Below are 27525 nucleotides of genomic sequence, written 5' to 3'. Positions count from 1 at the left end.
AACCTTTCATTTTAGAGCCTGCAGCAAACCACACCAAAGTTGTGCCAGTCTGCAAAGTTGTCTGGCTTTGCAGCCAGCAGTCTTACAGTAAGTTGATAAGGAAACTTTTAAATAGCTTCAATGCATGCAATTTAAAGTATGGAGAAGCTTCTGAGGTTTTGATTTGTTTTGTTTATTTGTTTGTTTTCATTAAAAAGTTGAATTTATCTCTACATGCACTTACTTTTATATAGTTGCTGACAGATTTCTCATGTACTGTTTGGCTGGAGCTTTGCTAACAGATGAGAATAAACAGTGTTTGTTTTTTTTTTTTTTATGTAAAGCACAGTGAAGGAATGAACACAGTACTGGAGAGAGTGTTGTAGGGCTTCTTCATCTCTCTTCTAAGTTGGCACTGTTGGTGTGAGGAGCCAGGAACCCAGGTAAGGAAAAAGATCTTCTACCTGCTCTCCTCTTGGTTCATTGGAAAGATTGTTGATTTCTCTGTATTCAGTTCTATTATACTCTGCTGATTATACTTAAATCTCTGAGAAGCTTTTTAATTGAATGACTGCATAAAAAGTGCAGAGTTCTCACTGCTACAGCTGTGTGGAGTTTTACTGGCTTTCTTTACTAAAGGAGGAAGCTATGTCTTTACTTCACAAAATTTATTTTTCTTAGCAAGATATAAAAGCCATAAGAGCATGTATTACACAGTTAAAAAAAAAAAAAAAAGAAAAGAAACACTAAAGTAGAAAATGACTGCATGTTTCTTTTCAACATTTTCAAAATGCAATCTTTTAGAATATTGCTTTAAAATAAATAATTTTGTTTTTATATTTCTATTTTTGTTTGTTTGTTTTGAGACAAAACAATGTTATTATGTTCTGCTGTAACATCCTATAAAATATGGTATTGATTCAGTAACAGGATGAGGGGAAAAAGCTTTTGCATTTTTCAGCAAATAAACGGTTTGACTGGAAAACTATTTTCCAAGTCTACTAAATGTTATTCCTTCCCAGAGACTGTCTATAACCTTCTGTCTCTTCAAATAAATTTTGATTGACCACTGGAGTGAGAAATAGGCTAGCTGGTCTCTCTTCAGCTGTTGGTGAAGAATCTGGATGAGGTTTGAAAAGTGATGGTTTGCAGTTTCGACAGGCTATTCTAAACTAAGAACAATAAAAAAGATGAAGGAAGGATTCACTGCAGCAAAGCAGTTAGGCAAAGGGGGATCATAGACACATGAAAACAAATTGTTTATTGGCAATAGGTTGGGGCTAGTTAGTTTTAAGTTTCTGTTGTTTTACATGCTCTGTAGGAAAAATGGTCTCATGCTTTTATTTGAATTCCTAGAAAATATTTTTGAGAACACTCAAAAAAAAAAAAAAAAAAAAAAAAAAAAAAGAGCAGTAGCAGATCTTTGTCACATTCAATATGATTGATAAACAACTTCTTAAATAGAATTACCATGCAGTCGTGATTTGTATTCAATAAGTGAAAAACCCTTGATGAATAGCCTTTGACATCTTGTCTCTTCACGTACCACTAATTTATTTCATACCTTCTCATGTGTTATCACCAAATTCCTCGTACACTGCTTAGTAACTTTTTACTGTGAAAATGATTTATAGACCCTGCAAGTCAGAAGAGGCATGTCACTAAGATACAGGCATAGCTGTGAGTGCTACAGCTTACTGAGCTCTTGTTACCTGTCCGTGTGCTGTAGATGAACACCTCCACTATGGACAAGACTTTGCTATTGCATCTGATCCTCCTGAGCCTGGTGGTTGGCAGCAGCCAAGGGTGCTACTGTGAACATTACCCATGGGGGCCATGGTCCAGCTGTTCAAAAACCTGCAATTATGGCACACAGACAAGGCACAGGTAGGGCCAAATTGTCTTACTAGTTTTATGGTTCTACTTCTTGTCTTAAAAAAAATAAAATAAAATAAAATAAATCACTTTGGGGGAGAATGGACTGTGCCTGAAGCTCCAGCTTCTGTAATATGTTGGGAAAGAAAAGTTGTTTTATCTAAATGTTTAGCAGATTAGTGGATTTTAACTGCAAGGCTTAAAAATTACAAAACTGCCTGTAGAATCCTACAGGGCCTCCAAATGTACCTACTTCTGCCAAGATGCATAGTGAGGAAAGATCAGCCAGGTCCTATGATGGCCTTGCCAGCAATGGGCATTGAGCAACCAGACCCTGTGAACAAACAGGGCAGGTGTCCAGTGCACTGCAATGCTGTGGGAGGAGAGAGCTCCAGCATGGTGAGCCTACAGAAAGCTGCTCCTTGTACAAACAATTTTGCAATGACCACTAAATGTTCAGCAGCACCAAACTAGATGCAGTACAGGGGTATACTCTACACTTGCTGGAAATCCCTTCTTCAATCCTGGCTTTTTCTGTTGCCATTCTCTTGATGGGATGAAGTGAAATTTTCTGCTCTGTATATTCAAGGCATTGTTGAATTTTTTATTTCAATCAGCATTCCACAACTACCTATTGTCATTCAAGTTTTTATTGGGTTCAAAGCATTATCAGCCTTCATCCACAGTTTGAGAACATCTACATTCTGTTTCCTTCCTCTTTCAATTACATTTTTTAGGCAAATAAGAATGGATGAATATTATAACCAAAACTTCTGTGACCGGTTGTGCACAAAGATGGAATCTCGTGCTTGTAACCAGCAAACATGTCCTATCAACTGTCAACTTGGAGACTTTGGACCTTGGTCAGAATGTGACCCATGCATTAAAAAACAAGTAGGTAGAAAATGCATTATGTGGACTAATTACAATAAATTATACCTAAGAACCTTCTTTCTTTCAGATATTCAACTTCAAGAAAATTTGATCTGCAAAATGACAGTTTAAGTTAATATGGGCAACTGGTTATAAATTATAATAGTAGGAGCTGGAAGGAACAAGTTAAAATAAGTAAATCAAAACAGAAAGGAGCAATTCAGTAGTGTAAATCCATTCATGAGAAATTCCTTCAAAAGTGCCATTGTCATTATTAAAGATGAGTGAGTTTCCTACATAAAGGATAAATTAAGATAAAGGTTACACGTCTGTTTAAGCAGGACCAAATCATGTGATCTTTAAAATAGCATAGCATTTTATATGTTCTGAAGATGAAAAATAACTGGATCAAATTATGCATTGAAAAGAGTTAATTGGCAAATCCTAACCAGTACTGGCTAGAAATGCTATATCTTACACTGATGGTCAGGATCTGTCTGAGATTGCTGTCAAGAAATCCAGAGTACCATTTCTCCAAGCCTTTAGCCTACACAAAACTGGTGTGCTTAATATCTATAGAACAAAATGCTCCAGTGACCAAGTCCCTGGGCCTGCGTTTATTCCCTGATGGTAGAGTTAGGAATTAAGTGTATCTTCCCTGGCAGAGAGGGAAAGGGTGAAAGGGCAGGTTCAAGTAGGTTTCACCTAAAGAAACCAAGCCCTGTCAAATATAAGATTATAGGGAGTGGAGCACATTTTGTTTGGGGTAGTTATGTGGCTGGTGGATCTGAGCTTGAGGTTTACCATAAGAGTAGCTTTGAGTGTTCGCGCAGACATAGCCTACAGCTCTTCTGAAGCTTCGGAAATCCACACCTGAAGAGCAATAACAAAATGCCTGTTAGGTATCATAAGTATATCTTTACACATATACATGTATATACGTACCTTGATGCCAGTGCAGGACAAGAAAGACATGGTGTTGGGTGCTCATGAAGAAGCAGTTCTAGATTTGAGATGTGGATCACCCTGTGGGGTTCCCATCCTGCAGTCAGGATGGAGAGTGAGAACAGAATGGGTAGAAATGGTGGGAAACAGCAATTAAACTGCAAGCGTTGAAAATGCATATTGCTCTCATTCAAACTGATTTTTGTGATCAGTATCCTCTTGTTAAATTGTAGAGTTTCTTACCTACACATATGAGAAAGAATTGTTCATTTTTATTAACTTTAAATATTGACGCAAAGTATTAGTTGCTTTTTTTTTCTAAAAAAAAAAAAAAAGTGCTTTTATGAGCTAATCTGTTTTTTTCATCCAAATTATAAAGATCACTGCTTCTGACCTTTATAAATATAAACAGCCATCAGAATAGAGAATGTGACCTCAAGATGAGTATGAAGACTAGTGTAAGCAGGCTCCCAGTGAATGGGAGGGGTAAAGAGGTTAAAGCGCACACAAAGAATATAATGAGTGCTATAGATCCCAAATGGAGTGCATGGAGTGGTTATCTTGTTTTTAGATGGTCTGGTGCTGCTCCATGCACCCTCCATTTATAGTCACTGAGTTACTGCTATTTCTTGAAGGTCATTCTGCATTGATTAGTTCAGGGTCCTTCCACAGAAACAGTAATTAAGTCTGGTTATCAAATGGGAAAAAAAGGAACTGGTTATCAAATGGGGAATAAATCCTACCCTTTTTTAGGGAAACAACAGTTCAGTCAGATGCAGATCAGTTTCACTAGCAGGCCACTGAAGTGGAATGAAAATCTGGCATTATTTTTCTAGCAGCCTTCAGCATCATTATTCTGCAAGTGGGGTTCTAATTTGGGGACAGAAAACCAAATGAGCTTGAGATTTTGCTCCCATATAAAAACTATAGAAACTCAAGAACAGTTTCTGTCCTGTCCAGTTCTCCCCAGAAAAGAGGTCCCATGAGTGGGGACCAAACCAGCTAGTTTTGGGATAAGGATACATGCTGTTGTCATGGTATTTCTATTTCAACAGAGGTGATAAAAACATGAAAAAAAACTCCACTAGCCTGTTCATACACAACTTCCTACCATACCTCCTTGACTGAATGTGCTGGAATTGTACTTTTCATTCCTGCTGTGATGTAGCTCATGTTGTCAAATGTTTCATTATTTGTGCTCTGCCATTGAGGCTCTCAATGTATTGGATTTCAGGTGCCTACGTGCCTTACCTGGGATGAGGATGTGGTAGGATGTAAGGGAAAAATCAGCCAATGAATTTCGCCAGGTCTCTGATTTCAACGAAGTTTTAGCATCACAGAGACATGTGGCTCTGCCTGAGGGGCAAATCAGCTACAAAAGAGCTCAAACATTTAAAAAAAAAAAAAAAAAAAAAAAAAAAAGTTTAATTTCTTCTGCCTTCCAAAAATGTTTTATTTTCTTCTGCCATCCAGTTTCGTGTTCGAACACTCTTGCGACCATCTCAGTTTGGGGGTCAGGCCTGCTCTGAGCAACTGGTGGATTCCCGCCCCTGCTTTCCAGCGAAAATCTGCAACATAGTGGAGGTCAACTGCAAGAATAAATTCCAGTGTGAAAGTGGTAATGATGGCTTCACAGATTAACTGCTGCATTATTCAATAGTAAATAAACTCTACTTGAGGGGAAAAAGAAAAAAGAAAAAAAAAATAATAAAATGATTTTCCTGCACAAATTCCAGGGAAAGGGGAAGGGAGAAATCTTTATTTGAGGATTTACATTTGTTAGTAGGAGCTTATGTTTGCAGTTTCTCCTGTAGCTAAAGGGAATGATTCACGGTAGTGCAATCTTTAGCTTGGGTTGTCAGCACAATCATGGCAGCTAGAAAGTATCACTGTTCCAATGACATATTTTTTTTGCACATTTTTTTTCCAACACAAACATATCCATACAGTTTGTCTGAACCCAAAATTGCACTATTTTTATTGAAACTGCAAAATGTTGGTATTTCTTACTTGCTTTGGTTTAAGTATACCTGACTAGGTTCTATAACTTTATCCTCATAACCTTTTGCTAAAACTTAACCTAAGCCTTGTGGCTTCAAGCAAGTCAAACTGGTAGAATAGAAACAACTACATTTATTGTAGTAATCTAGACTTTATACTGCTTTACTGTTAATTTCTGCTGCAAGCTTACACCTTTACTAGGGAAAGAAACTGCCTTTCTTTGAAATTCTTTGCATTCAGATGCAATGAATTTTCGCATAAGGATTATTGCTGCTGTTTGTTCTCTGATGCAGGTCGCTGCATTGCAAAAAAACTGGAATGCAATGGAGAAAATGACTGTGGGGACAACTCTGATGAAAGAAATTGTGGGAGGAAAAAGACAGTGTGTGGCAGAAGGTTTGAAAGCATCCCCAGCGTGCAATTAATAGGCAATGGGTAAGCCAGCTTTGCTTTTCATAAACATGAAATTGTTGCTGAGTAATTTACATAAACTAGATAATACCCAAATTCTCATGTGAGAGTATCTCCAAACACATAATGTCTCAAATTAAAACTAGCAAGAGATTACAAGAATGCAACCAAACTGTCAGGCTAGAATTTGTCTGCTGCATTTGTCAGTCCTATTCTGCACTGCTGCTGAGGAGCCATCAGAGAACGTTGCTGTCTGAGGGACCTTGCCTGCCCTCACAGCAACGGCAACATCACATGTTGGCAAATTACAGCTCAGTTATGTTAAAGAACTTCAGAAATGTGAATGTTCCTCTGCAGATGTGTGACTGTGTGTGACACACCTCTCACAACACTAACCATAATATCTTCCAGCCTACTAACAAAAGCAGTTGGACACTTAAACAAAGAATCACAGAATGGCTTGGGTTGGAAGAGACCTTAAAGATCATCTATTTCCAACCCCCTGCCATGGGCAGGGATGCCATGGACCATGTCCTAGGTCTTCTGGTTTTGAATGAACTTAGTGCACTCTGGAAATATCACTTGTGCTAGAAATGGAGAACTGCTTATTCATTTTTCTAGGCCATTTTTGACCTCTTTATTTGAGTAAAAGCAATTGTCTAGGGAAGTCTTACACTGACATTGGTGTTATCTGGAAGGTTAGGCAATACTGGAAATTATAAAACAGAATTGCTACTATAGCCTGGATGTGTGTTTTTTCAGGTGAAATCAATGTGAATTAGAAATTCTTTTAGATAAATTTCTTTCAAAACAGTAACATTACCTTTACACTCATATTCTCTCATTCAAGCATACAGTATCTTCAACACAGCTGTATTCCAATGAACAATCCAAGTTTATGTCTTCCTGACATTGTTTAATTGTTGTTTTTGTTTGTTTGTTTTTGTTTTTAAGATTTCACATTCTGTCAGGAGAGAGCCGAGGGGAAGTCCTTGGCAATTCATTCTATGGAGGAGAATGCAGAACTGTGAAGCGTAATGAGACAAGGATATTATATCGTATTCCTGCAAACCTGAAGGGTGTCAGCTTTCAGGTACTTTCTAGCAACAAATACTAGCTGAAACACCCTTGTCACAATTGTAGTCCAAGTTAAGTGCTGAAGTCTTAAGAAGTACTGCATGTTTTAAGGCAAGATTTCTCAATGTGGTAGGGCCTGAACATGCTTCTGGTGATGTGTAAAAATGGGATGAATTGAATGGTGTTGGGTGGCTTACTTGTGCCTTTCTGGTCTGCTTTTACCTACTGTGCCAGATATTTGACTCAATGTGATGGATTTAGGCTTTTCTCCTGCTTCTCATGACAAGCCTCTGTTGTGACTTGATACCAAGGGTCTTGATCCCAACCTGGACATAATCTAGCCAGAGGTTTGATCAAGTCCAAAACTCATTTCAGCATCACTGCTGTGTCCTTCTTGTACCAACAGCTCTCCGAGCTGCAGCTTCCCTTTCAGTCATCTGCAGCCTTGGGACAAGCTCCTCCTTGAGCAATTTCAGCCCCTCCATCCTGCTTGTTCCCCTTTCAACCCTTCCAACAAGCAGTGAGAAGAGGAGGCAGATACTAAATTTGGCAGGCAGAAAGACAAGAAACACATGGTCTGGGAAGGGGTTTTGCAGGAAAAGCCAAGGACAAAGAGGTGCTGGCTTATATTTTTTCCAAAATCCCTGAATCTGATTTTTAAATAATATATTTTAGATTTTTAGACACTGTTATTTAGAAAATAGTATGAATAATGTGGTTAGTGCACAACATCTGGCTGCATACATATGACAGGCTCTCTGAAGCAAGTAGCTACTGCACTGAGAAGTAAGATATGCAGGACACAAAAAAAGGCTCAAGTAATGTGTGAAATCTGAACTGCTAATGTTTGTCACAACTGCTGTCAGATTTTATTATTAGTTTAAAAGAAGCAATTTAACAAAGGAGATCCGTTTCATTCTTTTTCTTCATCAGAAACTTTAATGGGTTTAGCTATTCTTCTGTTTTGCTCAGTGATGAAAAATTACTACATGTAGAAATATTCAGTTGAGAAAACAAGTCTTCTTTTGCTGTGGTGGTTTCACACAGATGTTCAATTAAACTTTACCACATGGCTCTCTTACTCCTCCTCCTCAAAAGAAGGTGGAAAATATGATGGAAAAAAAAAATAAATCATGGGTTGAGATAAGGATAATTTAAATAAAGTGAAAAGAAAGAGGGAAAAAGAGAGAAGAAAAAAAAAAAAAAGAAGAAAAAAAAAGAAGGAAGAAGAAGAAAAGTCCATGTGGAAGCAAAGAGAGTGAAAACAATTATTTGATGTTCAACTATGTCCCAGGAAGCAGGGTTTCAATACACATAGTGGTTGTTCATGAGGACAGATGTTTTCTTAACGAGAGTCCACTCTTCTCCTTTCCCAGCTTTTATTGATTTTTCTACAGCTTTTAGTGCTGAATGTGTCATCACACACTATGAAATATCCCTTGGTCCGTTCAGGTCATCTGTCCTCGTGATGTCCCCTCCCCACCTCTTGCCCACCCCCAGCCTGCTGGCTCTGGGGTTTTGAGGAGAGTCTTCTCAGCAATAGACACAACACTGGTGTGATACCAGTGCTGTTCTAGCTACAGGTGCAGAGCACAGCGCTGTATGGGCTGCTGTAGGCAAACTGAAGTCCACTGCAGCCAGATCTGCCCACACCTCCTTAAAGTTGTGTGGTTAATGTTGTTATTAATGTCCATCAGCAAAAATGTTCAGTGTTTGTGACTCTCACTAGGTTTGCACCTCTATTTTTGAACATTTAGAACTGCCTTTGGTATAGAAAGGTCACGGGATCAGGCTTTCAACTCAGATGCATTTTCATGCAAAAGCATGTGACTTGTTGGAGAACAGAACTGGATCAGGGGGATGAACATCAGTGCTCAGGGTCCTTTGCAGCCCTGTTGGGTGAGCCTAAAAGGAAAAACTTGAATCCTTCTAACACCTGGAGATCCTGGGAGGGGTTTGCCCAAGTTTTGGGAAATTAGTTACTTCTGAACTGATGCTGAAGTCATCTTTGTGATACTGCTTTGCACAACATTACCACTGAGACTTACCAAGCTTATCTGGCAGGTTCATCCCCTGCTCCCCTTCCGCTATCCCTAGTTCATCGTGCAATATGGGTGCTCACACTGCAGGTGTGCTCTAAGACTCCCCCCTGGATTAAATGTTTTCATTCTTCTAGCAGACAATGAAGAAGAAACAAAAAAAAAAAGGCACCAAGTTCTTTGTGATGTACATTATAAAAGCCATGGGAATGGGACTTACTCCTAGTATCGAAGTAATATGTAGCTCTGAAAGTCTTTGAAAAGTGTGATGAAATATTTGTTGAAAATTATTCCTAAACTTCAGATCAGGGGAGCTAGGGAATTTTGTGAAAAATTTTTTGAAAGAAAGTGATACATGCTTTTTTTTTTTTTTTTTTTTTTTTTTTTTCTTGTAATGTACATAATTCTACTTATCCTTTATGTATCTCACCTATTAACTCAATTTATTATTATTATTAGTAGTAGTAGTAGTAGTATTTTCCTTTATGGACAGCTTTTAGCTTATTGGCAAGTCTAAAAAACATCAGGCTTGTTTCTTCCAGAAAATGTCAAGAATTCATTGTTTAATAGGTTGGCTTGTTTCAAGTTATTTGGGCAAATCCAGTTTGCTTTACTGAATCTCCAGGTAACAAATGAAGAGGATGATGTAAAATCACATTTCTACAAAGATTTAACTCAGCTGAGTGACAATGATCAGCAAAGTAGTTCATCCGCTCATGATTCTCGAAAAGGATTTAGCATCCCAATACTATTCTCAAGAAAGAAACGGGTTCAAGTCACATCATCCTCTTCCTTCAAGAAAGCCATAAAAGCCTCACAAGAAAAGGTAATTGAATGTTGCCTTCAATTTCTTCCTTTCCTTGAGTTTCCACCTGCGTGTTTTGGAGAACTGAGCTATCAAAGGTCACTGTCCATTATCAAGGCACTGGCATTACATTTTACAAAACCGCTAGAATAACACATAAGGAAGGTCAGAAAACAAAATAGGTCAAAAAATAATATCTGAAATAATATACCAAGATAAAAGTTTCTAGGAATAGACAACCCTCTCCCATAAAATTCTACCCCTTTAGTGCAGAGGAATACTGTGGCATATTAGATGCACGTACTTCTAGAATTTAATGTCAGTAAAGGATCAAGTATTGCTTTGTTTACAATTCTGCCTGGCAGAGGCCATAGAACAGACCACAATTAAGGCTTGTTGAAACCCAAGAGTTGTAATAAAATTAGAATGCGTCTTTTACAAAAATACGAGTCTAAATTTTCTTCCTATGACAGAAACTTTATTGTGAACCTTGCTAACTTGTCCTAATTAGTAAGTAACCTGACTGCTTAAAAAGTTCAATATTTCTAGTCTGAATTAATCTGTACTAAAGTTCTGGCTACTGGAAACCTGTTTGCTTTCATTCCCATGTAGATACGTATATACAGATCAGGCTGCTCTTTTATAGAATTGGTAAGTTTATTTTGGTAGAGTAGTGTCTTCTTATTGAAGAACCCATCAGAACTAGATTAATTCAGAAATTATCAGATGTTCCTTTGAATAAAACTGTCATGAGGAAGGTTTCTTGGACTTACATTGGTTTTGACCATTGCAATTTCAGAAACCCACGTATCTGATATCTTAGAGCTGTTGGCTCTAGATGTAACAGGTTAAAATCCCACCTTAGTATGTCCATGGCAAGAGTTCAGACCTTGCCATGAATTTAGACCTATATTTTAAACTGTGTGCACATGGGCTTCACATAACCATCCCAGGATCTCAAGCTCAAGTGACTTGAAAGGTCTTGAACTTTTCCCTGTTAGAATAGATGAAATATGAAAACAATGCTTTAAAGTTTATATTTGTTTGCCATAATTCTTTTGCTAACCTGACCTTTAGGTCCTCCAGTATGCCACTTTGTCATGATCTCTCTGAGGTCTTCTGCTTATGTTAAGGTAACCATCTAGGGTGGTTCATCTTGCATATCTGTAGACAACAGCAGTTCTACAGAGATCTGCCTCTCAGATAGTTTCCTGCCTTTTGTATCAATGAAGAGAAACTGTGTGGATTTCTACATGAATGTGTGTTCACTGAATAGTGTCTTAATGGAGCTGTGGAGGGAGCCCAGGTGAACAGCTCCCACTCTTCTCTACTTCCTACCATACAGAAAGACCCTTACGGTGAGGCTGGAACATTATATTACATGCTTCACTATGAACTACTTTATTAATCTTGCCCTTCCTGCTGTATGCTGTTATTTTTATACATTGTTTTCTTCACTTTTTTTGTTACCAAATTCCTATGCTGTCTAATTTGTTGAACTCCATGTTGCTTCAAGATTGGGAAGAGAGTTCAGAAACTGGAACATCAGCACCTGCCTGATAGCATGTGCTCTGCAGTCAGTCAAAGTCACATGGGCCTTGAACCAGGCTTTGTGCCCATCCCCTTAGCTCAAGTTCCTAGTATTCTTGGCTGCAGTTAATTGAGTTTGATGGCTTGAACCACAATTCAAAAACTGAGGGCTGAAAGGTGCGAAGTCTTCCCTATCCTTGGAGATGTCAGGCATCATGGATGGGCATAATTCCATGGCAGCTGTGCTTAAAATGCTTGGAATTAAACATCACTTAATTAGCCAGTATATTCTGGTGAAACTCTACTTTGTTAGAAATTGTCCAATTAATTAAAACTACCAGTTTCAACATCAGCCCATCTCAGCTTGTGTTTGGCTGCTTTTTTTTTTTTTTTTAATTGGAGTAGTTTTTATAGAATAAATTAACTATCTGAGTGTTTACACTTGATTTTGATCATTTCTTTTGGCTGAACATCTCTGGGAATTATACAGCACTATAGTTTGTATTAATAGCTGGTATTAATGGGTCAAGATAGCCACAGACACCAGGGGGTACCAGTATGTTTAGATGTGTGCCCAGAAATAACTGAAGACTTTGAAATCCAGTTTCCTGAATTTCTTCTATAATAGCTTCCAAGTTTGTTCAAGTCTCAGCGATTTAATACAGAAATCATGGAATAAGGTGAATTGCTAGTAAGAAAAGCACTTAAGATACTTTTAGTAGCAGAAAATGTAAATGTGAGATGTACACTAAGCAAAAATTCTCATTTGGTATGTGGAAGCATCTTATCCAACTGAGCATTTAGACTCAGTATTTGCCAAAATGGCCTGTAATTTTGTGCATAACTGAAATGTTAGCCACCACGGCTGAAAATTCAGGACCAGAACCCAAAGGAAGTCCTTTTCCTATAAATGGCATTACCACAAGGTATTTTAGGAGCTGAGTACAGTCTGGAAACTGTTACATACCCTATTTCTTCCATTCATGCAGCAGAAAGCTGAGCACCCTTAGCTTATCTTCCAGTGTGCAAATGAGATCACTGAAACGAATAGTGTAGAGGTGTGCATAGCTGAGAGCTGAGCTCCAGTTCATGTGTTTTGTTGATGAGTCCTGGCTGGATAAACTCGCTGTTTAGATGCAGCCTTGTGTCTTCTAAGCCAAGTGAGCTTGAAGACTGAAAGGGAGCAGAAAAAATGTACCAGAAGCAAAATTCAGCAGAAGAACCCATGTATCATTTTTTTATAATGATTTTTTCTATCTGTGTTACTCATTTGCTCCAGTTTCCCATCACTCCTTTTGCTCTTGATCTCTTTGCTCCAGCTTTTTATTATTATTATTATTATTATTATTATTGGTTCTCTTTGCCACTTTATAAATTTCTTCATTCAGTATTCTATTTCTCTCCTCTCTTTTTAGTTAAACTCCCACATTAACAACTTCTAGCATTGGAAAAAAAAAAAAAAAAAAAAGGAATTAGCTGTCTCTAAACATGAGATTGCTCAATGTAAGAGGTGACATTTCCAGTTTCTGAACTTTTGCTTTTGCTTTTTTTTCTTCTCATATCATTCTCCAGCCCTTGCCTATTAACAGCCTGACACTTAAACTGAACGAGATCTTTATTCCTGTGGTTGTAGTTTTATCAGACTGATAAATGGTGTCTGAGATTTCATGGCAGTGAGGCACTACACAAAATACCCACTCAGGATTAGTTTCAAACAGCCCACAGATGTTTATAAACTGCAGCCTTTCCTCCTAGCTTTATGGGTGTCTTACCAATTTCAGGTTTATTTGTTACAGCAGGAATCATTTTACTGTTTTTCTAGTGCTTAGGAATTCTTATGTTGGAAAGTTATGTTTTCTAGTGCTTAAGAATTCTTATGTATACTCCCACACTGTAAAGCAGTAATGAGCATTGTCTTCAAGAACTTCACAGGGCTCTTGGGAACTCTATGGCTAGCTTGTGTTCATTTACTCATGGTTAAAGCAGCACAACAGACAGGATGAAATAATTCTTTCAGTGCAGTTCAGGACATACTCTTGGCCACTCTACTTTCTGCAGTTAACTGCCTATTAAGACTCTCCTTTTTTGTTTGTTTGTTTGTTTTTATTTCTAGAATTCCAACTTTGTTAGAGTCCATAAAGTCATCTCTGTTGCAAGCTTCACAATGAAAGAGTCAGATCTGCAGCTTTCAGATGTCTTTCTAAAAGCACTTAACCACCTGCCCCTGGAGTACAACTATGCTTTATACAGCAGAATATTTGATGACTTTGGCACTCATTACTACACCGCTGGGAAGATGGGTGGTTCCTATGACATTCTTTACCAGTACAGTTCAGATGAATTGAAGAACTCAGGTATGTAATCCTCAACAAGAAAATACAGTGATATATGTTTGCCAGCTTTTCTTATCACTGTTTGGTTTTAGGACTTACACCACATAGCAAACTCAACAAAAATCCTTTAGGCTTTCACAGACACAGGAATTATCCACTCTGCCCAAATATAAGGCAAGAAAATTTTTTCCATGTTTTATTTTGAAAAGTCCAAGATTTTCCTTCCTCGGTAAACATCACTGTGTTCAGGGACGCCTCTTAAGACCTTCAGATCAAGGTCCTGTGACACTAGGAAGAGATATTCCAACATACCCCAGTGTGGGACAGAGGTCCAAGAGACATAAGTACTATTTTCTGAGCTGCAGTCATTAAAGCTATAGATATTGATTAAAAATGAGTCTGAAACTGTTCCCATGTCAAAATGAAAAAACAACACTATAGAACTGGAAATCTAAGGTTAAAAGCTGTGAAACCTAACACCATCACTGTAACTTGTATAGATACAGGAGGATACCTGAATGATGTGGTATAACTCAGTGCAATGTTGTTTGCACCTAGGAAGTGGGCACCTGCAGCAGTGATGACCGATTAGTGCCCTATGCCCAAAGTGCTGCAGGAACAGGGACAGCCTTTTGCCACGACCTCAGAGAAAGGTTTGTTGTTCCCACCACCTCTAACTTCTGCAAAGCAGCACCTTGGGAGAGTGTGGTTGGGCTGTGAACAACAAAGGATTGTTCTGCAGTGTACCAGTAGCAAGAAGGAGTGTCAGATACCACAAAAGAGGTGACATGGGAGAAATACCCAGACAGGAATGGGAGAAGGACTTTGGAAGAGGGTGAACATGGCCTGATGGGACTAGGGAGATGAGGAGCAGAAGAGCCACTGGCAGTGGGGTCAGTGGTGCATGAGGAGCTTGAGTGAAGAACAGAAGTCAGAAAGAAACTAGTGAGCAGGGAGACCTGTGGTGACTCAACTTGATGGTGAGACTTAGGGCATGATGTGGTCATGTAACACAGTTAGGGTCATACAGCTGCTGCTCTGGTATTTCTAGGTCTGTCAGAGGATGAATCAATGGACTGTATCCGAACAGAAACATCGTGGCGTGTGCTCTTCATAAAGAAGAAGAAAGTCAGTAACAGATGCATCACAAACAAGATGACTGTGAAACATGAAGGTGACTGTGCTGATAACAGGGCTGTTATCCTGTTAGTTACTTTGAGAGATACCACCCCCCTCAACAAGGCACCCCAGGTGACCTCCCAGCTTTGAATTAGCAATGCTCTTCTACAACTGTCAGAGAAACCAGTGTTTCACTGTTTTCCTGAAGCAAGCATCAGAAACATCTTGCTAGCAAAAGAAATTATGATGTAGGAGTGCTCATCCTCTGCTCTGGAGCACTGTCACTTGAGATCCAGTGTCACTGGCTCTTCCCAGCAGTCATGGATCTGACAAACATCTCCCATGAGAGGGATCTGACAAACATTCCCCATGGCCCCAGAGCCAGGTGTGCCAAAGTGGGAAGTGGGCACAACTAGAAACATGATCGCAGCCAAGTCCCTGATCTTCTCTAGGGGTTGTTCAGGGTTGCGGAGATAGTTGGGCAATAATAATGTTCCTTGCCCTTCCCCTCCCACCTTCCTCATGCAAGGCAGACACCTAGATGTGGGAATGTGTCTCAAACTGCAGACAGCTGGTGCAATTTCTGCAAGAATGGAAAGAGTCACATTCTGCATCACTAAAAAGGATTTCCTAACCTCCACAGTTTTTGCACTCTTTCTATGATCAATCCAGTTACCCAGACATTTACTTCTGGGACTAAAGAGCCTGCCTAGAGAAGCCTGCTGTATCCCATGCAATTTACACAAGTCTTCTGTATGGTTATATCTCTGTGGTGAGAGTCTTGCACATCCTTCTCTGGCAAAATATGACACACCACTGAACAGAACAAGGATTTTTATGAGTTTAGACTCCTTTCTTCCAAGGATAACTTTGTAAAATTAAAGACAATATATTCCTTTCTATCCTTTCTAACACTTTTTGTTGTAATGTTGATGTTACATCCACTTTCTCTGAAAGCCTTTTTCTGACAGTTCTGTGCTGAAATCTCCTTTCAGGTTCCATTCTGCAGTCAGCTGAACAGTCGATCTCTCTGGTCAAAGGTGGCAGGTCAGAATTTGCTGCAGCTCTGGCCTGGGAGAAAAAGGGATCTTTTCCAGGGCACCCAGTCTTCACAACATGGCTGGAATCAACAAAGGACAATCCCATAGTGATTGACTTTGAGGTAAGAAAAACACTGATTTTTCAAAGAGCTATGCAGATGTTTCCTGCCTTTTAAATCAGGATGATGCTGTGTGTGATATGAATTATATGTTCACACACTTCTGGGCATGATATAAAAAATAGTGTGTGCTTTCCTTTGTCATGTATGACAAAGGAAATGTATGACAAGGTATGGCACATAGCTAAACTGAAGGTAAATGCTAACTGGCTAGCTGTTTTACAGGTGTCATCCATTGTGGACCTGGTGAAGAACGTGCCGTGTGCCGTGACCAGGCGCCACAACCTCAGGAGAGCCCTGAGGGACTATGCAGCCAGGTTTGACCCGTGCCAGTGTGCCCCATGCCCCAACAACGGCAAGCCCGTGCTTTCTGGGACGGAGTGCCTCTGTGTGTGCCAGGCTGGCACCTACGGCAAGAACTGTGAGATCCGTGCTCCGGGTTATGATTCAGGTGTGTGGAGAGATACTGCCATTGATACGTGTCTGGCCAGGCCCAGAGAGAGGTGGTGAATGAAGTGAAATCCAGCTGGCTGGCTGGATCCAGCTGGTCACCGGTGGTGTTCCCCAGGGACCAGTGTTGGGGCCCATCCTCTTTAATACCTTTATTGATGATTTGGGCGAGGGAATCGAGTGCACTCTCAGTAAGTTTGCAGACAACTCCAAACTGGGGGGTAGTGTTGATCTGCCAGGGGGCAGGAAGGCCCTGCAGAGGAACCTGGACAGGTTGGATCAATGGGCAGAGGCCAGTGGGATGAGGTTCACATGGCTAAGTGCTGGGTTATGCACTTTGGTCACAACAACCCCGTGCAACGTTACAGGCTTGGGGCAGAGTGGCTGGAAAGCTGTGCAGAGGAAAAGGCTCTGGGGGTATTGGTTGATGTTCACCTGAACATGAGCCAGCAGTGTGCCCAGGTGGCCAAAAAGGCCCATGGCATCCTGACTTGGATCAGGAATAGTGCAGCCGGCAGGACCAGGGAGGTGATCAAAACCTGAATGATTTTAGAAATGTGTTTATAAATTTATACATGCAATTATTTGCAAAATAATAAATGCATCTATTGATGCACAACTCAAATGTAGCATATAAGTGTTTCATGCAATTGCCATCTAATACCTGAACCTTTCTGTCCCTTGTTATTTCAAAATCATGTTTCCAATGCCTATCAAAAATTATTTTTCTTAATACAATGTTATGTAGGCCTGAATTTAGAATAACTGAGAAGCTCTTGCCACCAGAGCTGAGACCATTGCAGAAATGTTGAAGGATTCACCCTAAAACAGCCTGTCCTGCTTCTCTCTGGGCTGCTCTTTTCATGGTTCTCAGACTCTGTAGGCAGGACATGACAACCTAAAACCTCAGTGATGTTATCTGTTGGATAGCACACACAGAAGACAGCTGGAGTTTAGCAAGATATTAGGATAAGCATTGGTTTGTTCATTTTCCCTCTAAAACTCCAGGAAGTCTTTGGCCAGGGAAGCATCAGCCAGGTGGGGGAAGAACTGGTCACAGCGGCACTCTGTGACAGGTCTTTGATGTTGTTAACTTTTTTTATCCTTATCATATTTTTCCAAAACACACATGATATCATAAATTCCCATCATACCTTTTACCTGAAAATCCCTTGGCTATTTTGTCAAAGATAAATCTGATATAACCTTTCCTTACTAAATCCATGGCACTTCGTATCCTATGGTGATGGTCAGAAAGTATAAAAATATAGGGAGGATTAAAAATAGAAAAAAAAAAAAATCATAATGAATAGGCAGAGCTCATCGAAGAAATTGCAAGACATGTTAAAATATTCCTTAGCTACATTAATAAGATAATAGGAAATTAGTTGTTTATCAATAAGACTGAAAATGAGATCAAAGATAATTGATGGACACATTAATAAACTCATTCGTTAGTTTTCCTATAGCCTATTATGCTTAAGACAAAATAGCTGATGGATATAAGATTTTTTTATTACAGTGTGGGAGGAAAAATCAGTTTAAAATGTCTTAAGGATAGGGATCATAATCATTATTCTCAAAAATAATAAAGAACAATTTCACACAAAAGCAGTTTTTGAATGATTTTGACACTAATGGCATACATATAGAAAAAAGAAGAGACTTTCAGTATATTATTATTACTATTGTTACTGTTATTATTATTATTGTAATACAGAACCAAAAGAGGACAGAAGGAAAAGAAAGTGATACAGGCAACTATAGACCTCAGAAAGAAAAGAACAATTTAAGGTATGCAGTTATAGATATGAATGTAGATAATATATATTATGCAGAAAAGATATAATGTGTAAATAAAAATCCTTATATAATCCTTCATGATGGCACAGACAAAATACCCTGGTGGGTAAAAAAAGACAGTAGTGTTTTAATTTAGCTTGTGTGGGAGGTAGACTTGGGGTTTAGACTTGGTGTTAGAACTCATATCTAATTTGATAGCTCATCATTTCATGGGTTATCTGAAATGGTAGTTGGTACCATGAAAACTCAAATATCTCTGTGTGCAATAGAAGTAGAAAATAAGCTGCTTCTGGGTTTAAATGTGATTTGCAAACAAAACTGAAAGGGAAGGTGTGTTTTAGGCTCTTATGAAACACCTGGAATTTAGCTGAGTCCCCTGGAAATGGCTATCATGAATTTACCCTCATATGTGAACTAAGTATGATACAGATTTATCAAAAGACGGGATTTTCTTTTATTTCTTGCAGATGCTGTAGATGGCCGCTGGAGTTGCTGGTCTGAATGGAGCCCATGTGACACTTCCTTCAAGAGAAGAAGGACCCGGGAGTGTAATAACCCATCCCCGATGAATGGTGGAAAGCCCTGCAAGGGTGAACAGGAAGAAGAGGAGGACTGTCATGTCTCTGTGTTCATGGACAAGTAAGGAGATGGTAGATCAAAAGACCTCTGTAGTCGTAAGGCAGAGTTACAGAGCCCTCCAGGGCAATTTTGTGACTACTAGGGAGAAAGGAGACAGGCAGATCTCCTGTGTGAACATCTGTGGGAGGAGCTGAGAGAAGGAAATATTTGAAAATCATTACAGTTTGCTTCAGGTTTGGATTTATTCATTGTTTATTCATAGAAAATGGCTGATCGGTTACATACTAAAGTATGACTGTAGCTCTCTTAAGCTGTTTTGTATGACTTCCTGTCCAAAGTCATTGAGAATTCATCTACTTCCACTCATGGGAGTTTGCAGTTTTTTTGTTTTTTGTTTTTGTTTTTTTAAATACCACATTCTCTTCTCTTAGAAGTTTAGGTCTGAGCTCAATGCCTCAGAGAATTCCACTGAAACTACCAAATTTTTCATATTCCTGCTTTGATTGTGCCCGATATACCAGTTTTGCAAGTTCTCTACTTGAAATCATAACTCTAGCCTCGAAAGTTGCTGTATTTCTTACCTCTTCAAGAACAAGACTTTGTACGGGTTCATTTTCTCTCTTGGAAAAAAATTAAAAAAAAAGGCAGAATGAGAAAATGAGTCAGGTTTTTCATCATCCTTGCTGTAATGACTACAGAGGAGATTCTGGAGCAGACAGGAGAGGATGAAAAGCAATGGACTGTGTGATTCTTTTTTACTCATCTCAGACACCAAGCTTTACAGCTCTACACTGATAGAAACCAGCCTCCTTTAACCATTGTCTGATAGCACCAGTTGGGTTATGACCATGCTATCTGCTCTGTAGTTGCTGTTGTTTTTACAGGGAAAATACTCTGAGCATTCCTGTCCAAAGCTTCTGACATTCTGCCATTTTTTCTAGGTGACTGCTTAAAATGTATTCTTAACAGCATTTTTTTACTTTTTAGAGGGGCTCCCTGTATTAATGATGATGAGGCAAGAAGAGAAGAGGATATCATAACTGGTGAACCTGAGTCTGGATGCTCCAGGCCAGACCCACCAGAAAATGGATTTATAAGGGTGAGAATAAAAGATGGAAGGAAAATGCAGTAGTTGCAGAGCTGTCAAATTTTGCAGTTTTAATTTAATTTAATTTATTATAGTTTTACTTAGTTAGTTAGTTGTTTGTTTTTTGTTTGTTTGTTTTGTTTTGTTTTTGTTTTGTTTTTTTTTACATAGTGTGCTAGTGAGCATGTTGTATACATGCTGTGTTGTGGGACTGCAGTTCACCAGGGTCCACTATCAACTGAACCAAAGGCAACGTGAAATCCATTTCAAACAGTGAATACTAAGAATACTTCTTTTGTAACCATGGCATTAATTAGTGTAGCCAGACAAACATTCTTTAGATGAATGGATGCCTCCTGTTTCAGAGAAGGAAAAGCAAGCACATATTGTCATTGTTTCTTTTGGCAATGTCTATTTTTATTACTGCAGATTATATATATATATTTTTTTAATTTTTAAATACTGTGGGCTTTTTACTTTGTTTGTTTGTTCTGGTAGAATGAAAAGAACCTGTATGATGTTGGGGAAGAAGCTGAAATTGCCTGTGTGAGTGGTCATGTTCTCAGTGGCTATCAGTTCCTTCGGTGTCTGCCTGATCAAACCTGGACACAACAAGTAGTTGAATGCCAACGTAAGAAATAGAAAAGTAACTTGTCCCTGCAACAAAACAGGTGGAAGAAATATATACAACATTTGTTTTAACAAGAGAATCTGTAATGATATCTGAAGAGGTAGCATTTTAAGAAGGTATTTTAATCATTCACACTAGACTTGGCAAAAACCTGCTGAGTCACTACATCATTCCTCTTCAATTCAAAAGTGTTGCTGTTATGTGCCTTGTAAGAATATTGCAACATTAACTGCTTCAGAAAACACTCAGATGTTGCAAGGTCCTTCTCTCATCTAGATTTAAGTATCTTTGAGAGGACTCATCTCCTGTTTCCAGACTTTCATAGATAATCTTTAAGTTTGACAGTTATGCTGAAGAAAGTGTTCTTGAAGGAACCTTACTATCACTTTTTATATTACATGGATGATGTTTCTAAATCACCTTTACACTGCCTTTAAAATCCCCACAATAAATCAAGGCCTTGAAGTATTTACAGTCCAGTCAACAGTTATGGGTCAGAACTGAGCTGATCTTGTTAAATGGAGAGGTTCCAACAGCTTGCTGGAACTCAGTGTAATTTGATTATTTAGTGTTCATTTTATCAAAATAATTTCCCTGAATATACTTATGAGTTTTCTAATGCCATTCATTTTAATTATTTTGTTTATAACTTCATTTATTAAAAAAAAAGAAAAAAAAATGCTGTAAATGTCAGCCTTATTTTTAACAAACTTTAAAATTAAATTACTCTTATTGGCATATATTAGAAATTCATTGTAATTATTCAGTTATTGATTGAAAAGTATTTTTACAAAATACACTGACATGACAGTGCACTGAAAATTTCTAGACTTAATTATGATAAATATTAGTTTGGAATGTCAGTCAGCTGTTAAGTGTTATTGTGAGTGCCTTCATGGCTCTTCAACTGAGGCATTATGACTTGCTGTAAATATCCCTACACCATGAAAACAACAAGATTTTTTTTTCCTGTTTATTACAGCCGCATTATGCCTCAGGCCACCAATATCTGACAGTGTCACAATTTCCCCATTTAAGCAACACTATGACATTGGTGAAACCATGAGGCTAAGCTGCCAAGCTGGGTTTATAGTCACTGGTCAACAACAGTACACTTGTGGAAAAGACCTGTCGTGGATCCCACCTGTTTTGAGACATATTACATGTGAAAAAGGTTAGTATCTCTGCAAATGCATTATCCACAGCATGGTTTATTATAGCTAGCTAGAACTAGGAAGTAACTGGCTGTTTTTTTTAAAGTATAGCAACTCTTCGTTAATTTTGCTTTTACTTTTTTTCAAAATAACACTAAATTATTACAACACTGAATTGTTATTTGCAGTGTACTGTACACTTTAATCATGAAGCTGAGATGTTGACACTATTATTGGAAAAAAAAAAAAAAAAACAGTTGTATTAACATGGCTTTGTGAAAGTAAAGTAGGAGAATTCATTCTGTTGAAACATCTTGTTCAAGTTTTTGCAGCGATTCTTGCAAAGAGCTTTGTTTCACTTTGCTGCTAGTTACAAGAATTTTCCCTTGTTTCAGACGAACAAACTAAGATTAGAGGGTTTTGCGATCCAGGTCAAAAACAGGTTGGATCTGAGTGTGTTTGTATGTCTCCAGAAGAGGACTGTGGGTAAGTTAAGTGCTTTCATTAGAAATATAAAAGTCACCGTTTCCCCAGTGACAGACAGAGTCCATTGTGAGCACAAAACAAAAAGTAGCAAAAGGCAACAGCAAACTCAAGGTTACTGGTCTCTGTTCAGATACTAGCCAGTTATGCCTCTATATTCAAATTACAGCCCTCTTTATAGGTCTGTGAAATAAATGCACAGTGACATTAACCTAATGTCACACCATGGTGTGTCCTTTTACTCTGTTGCCACTGTCACCTGCTACTGGAAATTCCCACTCTTTCTTTTCTTCCTTTTTTTTCCTTCAACTTCCTAGGCACTGTCATCACCTCCCTGTAATGGGTCTTACTCCTTGTGCTTTAAATTCACACTTTTCAGATGAACATGCTGCAAAATACATTGCATATTTCAGACTTCAAAATCATATAAAACACGTAAAACTTGGATTTACTGTCTCTCACAGAACACAATCTGCACAGACCTTTGAGCCTTTAAGTTAATAGAGGGTTATCCTGGAGGATTTTTAGTAAATGACTGGCCAGAGTGGAGGTCATGTGGGGCTGGAGATGGAAAGAAGAACATGTATTGAATATGAGCTGGGCTACTATCAGGCTGAGAACACAGGGTCTGTGGAAGTATCCCGTGCCTTGAGGAGGCAACAGCAACTCCTGTTTTCTTGTGCAGGAATGTCTTTCACTTCCTATCTCTTGGATGGGATCAAAACTTCCCCACCTCACAGCACTATGCTGTATCAGGGGCTTCCCAAGGTCCACATACTGCAGTAGCTGGGATAGCCTTAAGTCTTTAGACAGATACCCAGCTTGGCCATGTTTTTTCTGTGTTTCATCATATGCTGGTGGAGTGTTTAGAAGCATGGACTTGTTCTACAGCCTGCTAAAATAATTTTTCTTTTTTCTTGGGGTAGCCACTACTCAGAAGACATCTGTGTACTACATGCTGTTTCTGAACAGAACGTGACAAAGTCCAGCTGTCAATATTCAGCTGAAATGTGCCTTGGAGAGCAGTCATTTCATTTCTTGCATGCTGGCCCTTGCCTTGGTAATACCAACATACGCTGGGCTATTGAAAGGGCAAAGCTCTCCACAAACAGCATGAAGAAAGTGCCCTGCGGCTATGACACCTGCTATGACTGGGAGTACTGTCCAGGTATGGCTTCTGAATGATGGCATTTATCCCAGCCCTTAGGCACTGAAAATAAAACATGCTGGCTCCTTCACTGCTCTAAGGAGAGAATTTACAGGCATTGCAGTCTATTTCACCAGTTTATGGTGAGAAGAGTATGGAAGTGTGGTCAGTCCCATGTCCCTGCTAATGTGTTACAATTGGGTATGTGCCTTTTCCCTTAGGCACAAGTGGTGTAGTGTTGCCACTTTCCATTAGTAAGGGACAAAAGGAACTTGAAGATTAAGGGAACTTAATCTGTAATCACAGAGATGTAATCAGCAATTTTATCACCTATTCCCTGTGAGGCTACTAAAATCATCGTTTTGTGCTTCAGGAGTAAACCTGAGCCACACCCTCTATACCATATAATTAGATTATAAAATTAAATAATAAAATTACTTAGCAAGACAGGGGCCATCAGTCTTAATGGGTTTTTAATGGTAAAAATTGCAAATACCCATACATGAAAGCTGTGTTTATTAGGAGTTTTAATGAACTAGCTAAGCTGTTTGGTGAAACTCCTAAAAGGATTATTTTATAAACACTGTTGTGCAACTTGGCTATTTACTTTGTAACTGGGTGATAAGAGCAGTGGGTTTTCCTGTAAATGTCTGAGGTGCTGGCTGGCTCCACGCATATCACATGCCTGCCAGGAAAAGTCTGAGTGGCAGCCACGCTCATTCCTCCACTTGCTTCCAGAGACAAACACGATCTCTATCACACCTTGACTGCTCACAAAAAAAAAAAAAAAAAAAAAAAAAAAAAAAAAAAAAAATCAGCAGTGAGAAGCAATCTTAAAACCCCATTTTGCAAAATTATTTATGCAGCACAGGATTTGAAGTAGGTGGCTTAAAAGTACTGCACAAAATATTGCTCCTTGTGGGGCTGAAGCTGTGGTCAGGACCAGGTGTGCCCCTCAAGGGGCACAGTGTTGTGGAGCCTCCAGGCACTTCAGGCTCCTGGGTAGGTGGCTATAATTTAAAAAAGCATTGGTTTTATTTCTTCCAGAACCTGTAAGAAGTCTAGATCTGTTCCCACTGTGAAATTGGCTTAAGGCTGGATCCTGTAGCATTACCTCAGTGGTTTTGTTGTTTGTTTTGTTGTTTGTTTTTTTCAAAGACTCACATAGAAGTGCTGTTCAGCAAGCAAAAATGATGGTGAGCAAGAGTACCAGGAGAAAAAATACATTGAGTATTTTATATAAGCTTTCATTGGGGTACTCATGAGGTTGGAACTGGACTCTCCTCCTCACTGTCTTCACGAAAGTCTTCTTTCCCATGAATATGCACAAACATTTAGGAAAAAGAAGTTTTGATGTTCCTGAGAATGAGTAGTTGGTATCAACACAGAGGCAGAAAATACTTCAGTATCATATGAAAGCAGCTAAACTGAGGAAAATGCATGTTTTTCATGTTTTAAAGTAGGAAAGGCAGAAACTTGGTTTCCTGCCTAGGGAATTTCTGGGAAAGAATATAAAGAGTCAGAATCTGATTAGATCAGAAATGGGTAATGAAATAACCGGCAGGACTGAGTTTACCACAGGCCAGCAGCAGGTAGCTTAACATTCATAAAGGGAGCTGTAATGAAATAGGAGCTGACACAATACGGACCTTAAGACTCCATTTCACAGCAACATTGTGTGCAAAGATAATTGGGAACAGAAAGTAAACTTAATATCTTTTTGTTTAGAATAAAGGTCAGGGAAAACCAGTGGATAAAAATAGTTAGATAGTTCATTTCTGCTCCTGTATAGGCCACTGCTGCAAAACCTGGTATTTAAAACTTCTTTTTACTCTACTCCTGATACCCTATCACCTAGTGCATGCACTATAGGCCCTTCAGCTAAGGTATCAATCTGCAATAGCATTGTTCCCTGTTGGTTTCTGAAATGTTGTCACGGTATAAAATGTTTTCAGTTATGACGTTTGCAGCTAAATCTCCAACACATTCATTCCTAGAGACGCAGACCCAGTGCTCCTGCCTGATGCCTTACCAGTGTCCCAAAGAAGACAGACGGCTTCACTGCATCCAGATGGAGTCAACAGGGAGAAGGAGGACAGTTGGTTATTGCATGCTGGCAGCCATGAAGTGTTCTGGCATCAAACTGGAGGTGCTGGAGGAGGGGAGCTGCCGGGGGTAAACTGACAGTTCTCCTGGTGGCCACCACCACCATCCCACTATGCATGGGCTAAACCACATTGGGGAAAACTTGACTAGTTATGAAAGGACAAATAGATCTAAAAGGATGCAAAAAAAGATAGAGCTCATTTAGTGGGAAAATGGTGGCAGTGGGTTTTTTATTTCATGAAGATGATGTGGGGTTTGAGATATGGGGATACTGCTCTCACTGTCATTAACTCTGCATGGGCAGAGGGAGGCAAGTGAGAGATGGGCACAGAAGAAGGGGAATGCTGCCTCTCATTTCCCTGGTGCTGGATTAGACTTCCTTTCCTCAGCCATTTGTTGCTCCCTCTCTGCACTGGTGACTGCTCTGCACCCTGGTCATCTTGCTGGCTGAGTGCCCGCTGGGCAAATCAAGCACTTCAGCATCATTGCACATTCCCTCTGACACCTAACAGGTCCATGACAGAGGCTACACGTATGGGCACTCACCATGCAAATTCAGGGAGCAGTACAAAATACTGAAAACCACAAATACACAGTGATTGAGCGAAGTCTTCTTCAAAAGTATGAGATTATTTTTTTTTAATTGGTGTAACTGAAGGGAGGAAGGGTTTGCTTTCTGGGTTTGTTTGTTGGTTTTGAGCCCTAGGCTCAGGATTTTACAAAACAGAGGATTAGAAACCTGCCTTCCAAGCAGGGGAAAGCTGGCTGACAGTTTTTTTCCACCAGCAGTCAGCAAAACAATGAAAATCGGAGTGGGGGGAGGGAAGGGGGGAGCATCCAAACAGCGTCCATCCATGAATAATGTGCCTTATGCATAACTGTCACACCTATCCAGAATCTGGGCAGAGTCACCTGCAAGCAGGGAGTGGGCTGAATGTGAAACGATTATTTCCCCTTCAAGAAGGTATTATACCTCTGCATCTGGGATGCTGCCAATCTCTCTCAATTTACAGTAGCTAATTTCAACTGGATGGAGCTCAAGGAAGAGAAGCAATGAATCCTTCAGCTAAAAACAATGAAGCATTATATTTTCTTGCTTAAAATGTACTAAAAATGACTTTAATAAAAAGATAGGTTTGCTCTTGTAGTTCTGTATTTTCTATTTTTTTTTTTATTTTATTTTTTTCCAATGGAAGATTTATACTAATATGATGGCAATGGTCTGGGGGAGGGTTGCAAATTTGATTGTCCCTGGCTTCTGCTTTTTGTACCCTTATTTCATATTGCTGTTCACATCTTGTAGGGGAATAAACATTCAGAATGACTTCCTCACCCTCAATAAGCACTGAAGATTTCTTGCTCATGGCCTTCTAACCTCAGTACTGGCTTTTCATTACAGGACTCTGACTTCAGTGTAACTGTCTAGCAGTGTTTGCTGCAATGGGGGGGGGGGGGGGGGGGGGCGTTCCCTGATGCTTCTCACCACAACAAATTGCCAGATTAAATTATTTCCTGGCAAACAGAAGGCAAATGATGGCTCCCTGACTGCCCCTGTTTCTTTGACACCTCTAAGTCTCAGAGAAGTTGTGTGCTTCACATTAAGACTTGCATTGTTATCTCTTGCTGATGGGGATAACTCCCACAGTTTCTGTTTTACAGCTGAGCATTATTGCACAGAGTGGAGACATCATCTGCTGATCACTAATAAGGTGGTGATTCAGCCATAACCTGAATCCAAAGGAAATTTTCAGCTTGCTGAAATTAGTGGGAGTTTTGCTGTTGGTTTCAGTGGGGTCAGGATGGCACTTGCAATGACTTGATACTCATTGCTACGTTCTGTGACAGGGGTCCCCAACCTTCACATCAGAGACTGCAGCTTTTGAATGTTTCCTGTAACATCCATCTTTTTTATTGGAAAAAGCCTTCTGCTGCTGCTGTG

At 39.3% G+C, this 27525-nt stretch overlaps 1 protein-coding gene across 2 annotated transcripts; it reads left to right on the top strand.

Moving 5' to 3' along the window:
- On the top strand, positions 1-26813 carry C6 (complement C6). 2 transcript variants are annotated; one of them, XM_082783992.1, is made up of 19 exons: positions 1-87; positions 324-422; positions 1614-1866; positions 2592-2748; positions 5146-5290; positions 5967-6108; positions 7039-7177; positions 9826-10026; positions 13649-13889; positions 14920-15042; positions 15983-16149; positions 16372-16597; positions 18867-19038; positions 19966-20077; positions 20564-20696; positions 21679-21870; positions 22246-22336; positions 23260-23501; positions 25478-26813. In XM_082783992.1, the coding sequence occupies exons 3-19, from the start codon at positions 1709-1711 to the stop codon at positions 25657-25659; spliced, it is 2823 nt and encodes a 940-aa protein (XP_082640118.1). In that variant the 5' UTR covers positions 1-87; positions 324-422; positions 1614-1708; the 3' UTR covers positions 25660-26813. The 2 variants fall into 2 exon arrangements, with proteins under 2 accessions (XP_082640118.1, XP_082640117.1); XM_082783991.1 differs by having other exon boundaries at positions 1709-1866; positions 25478-26811.
- The last annotated feature ends 712 nt before the right edge of the window (positions 26814-27525 follow it).

This window comes from Aythya marila (genome assembly GCF_965140915.1).
Source record: "Aythya marila genome assembly, chromosome: Z".
NCBI lineage: Eukaryota > Metazoa > Chordata > Aves > Anseriformes > Anatidae > Aythya > Aythya marila.
This window is presented reverse-complemented; position numbering and strand designations above follow the sequence as displayed.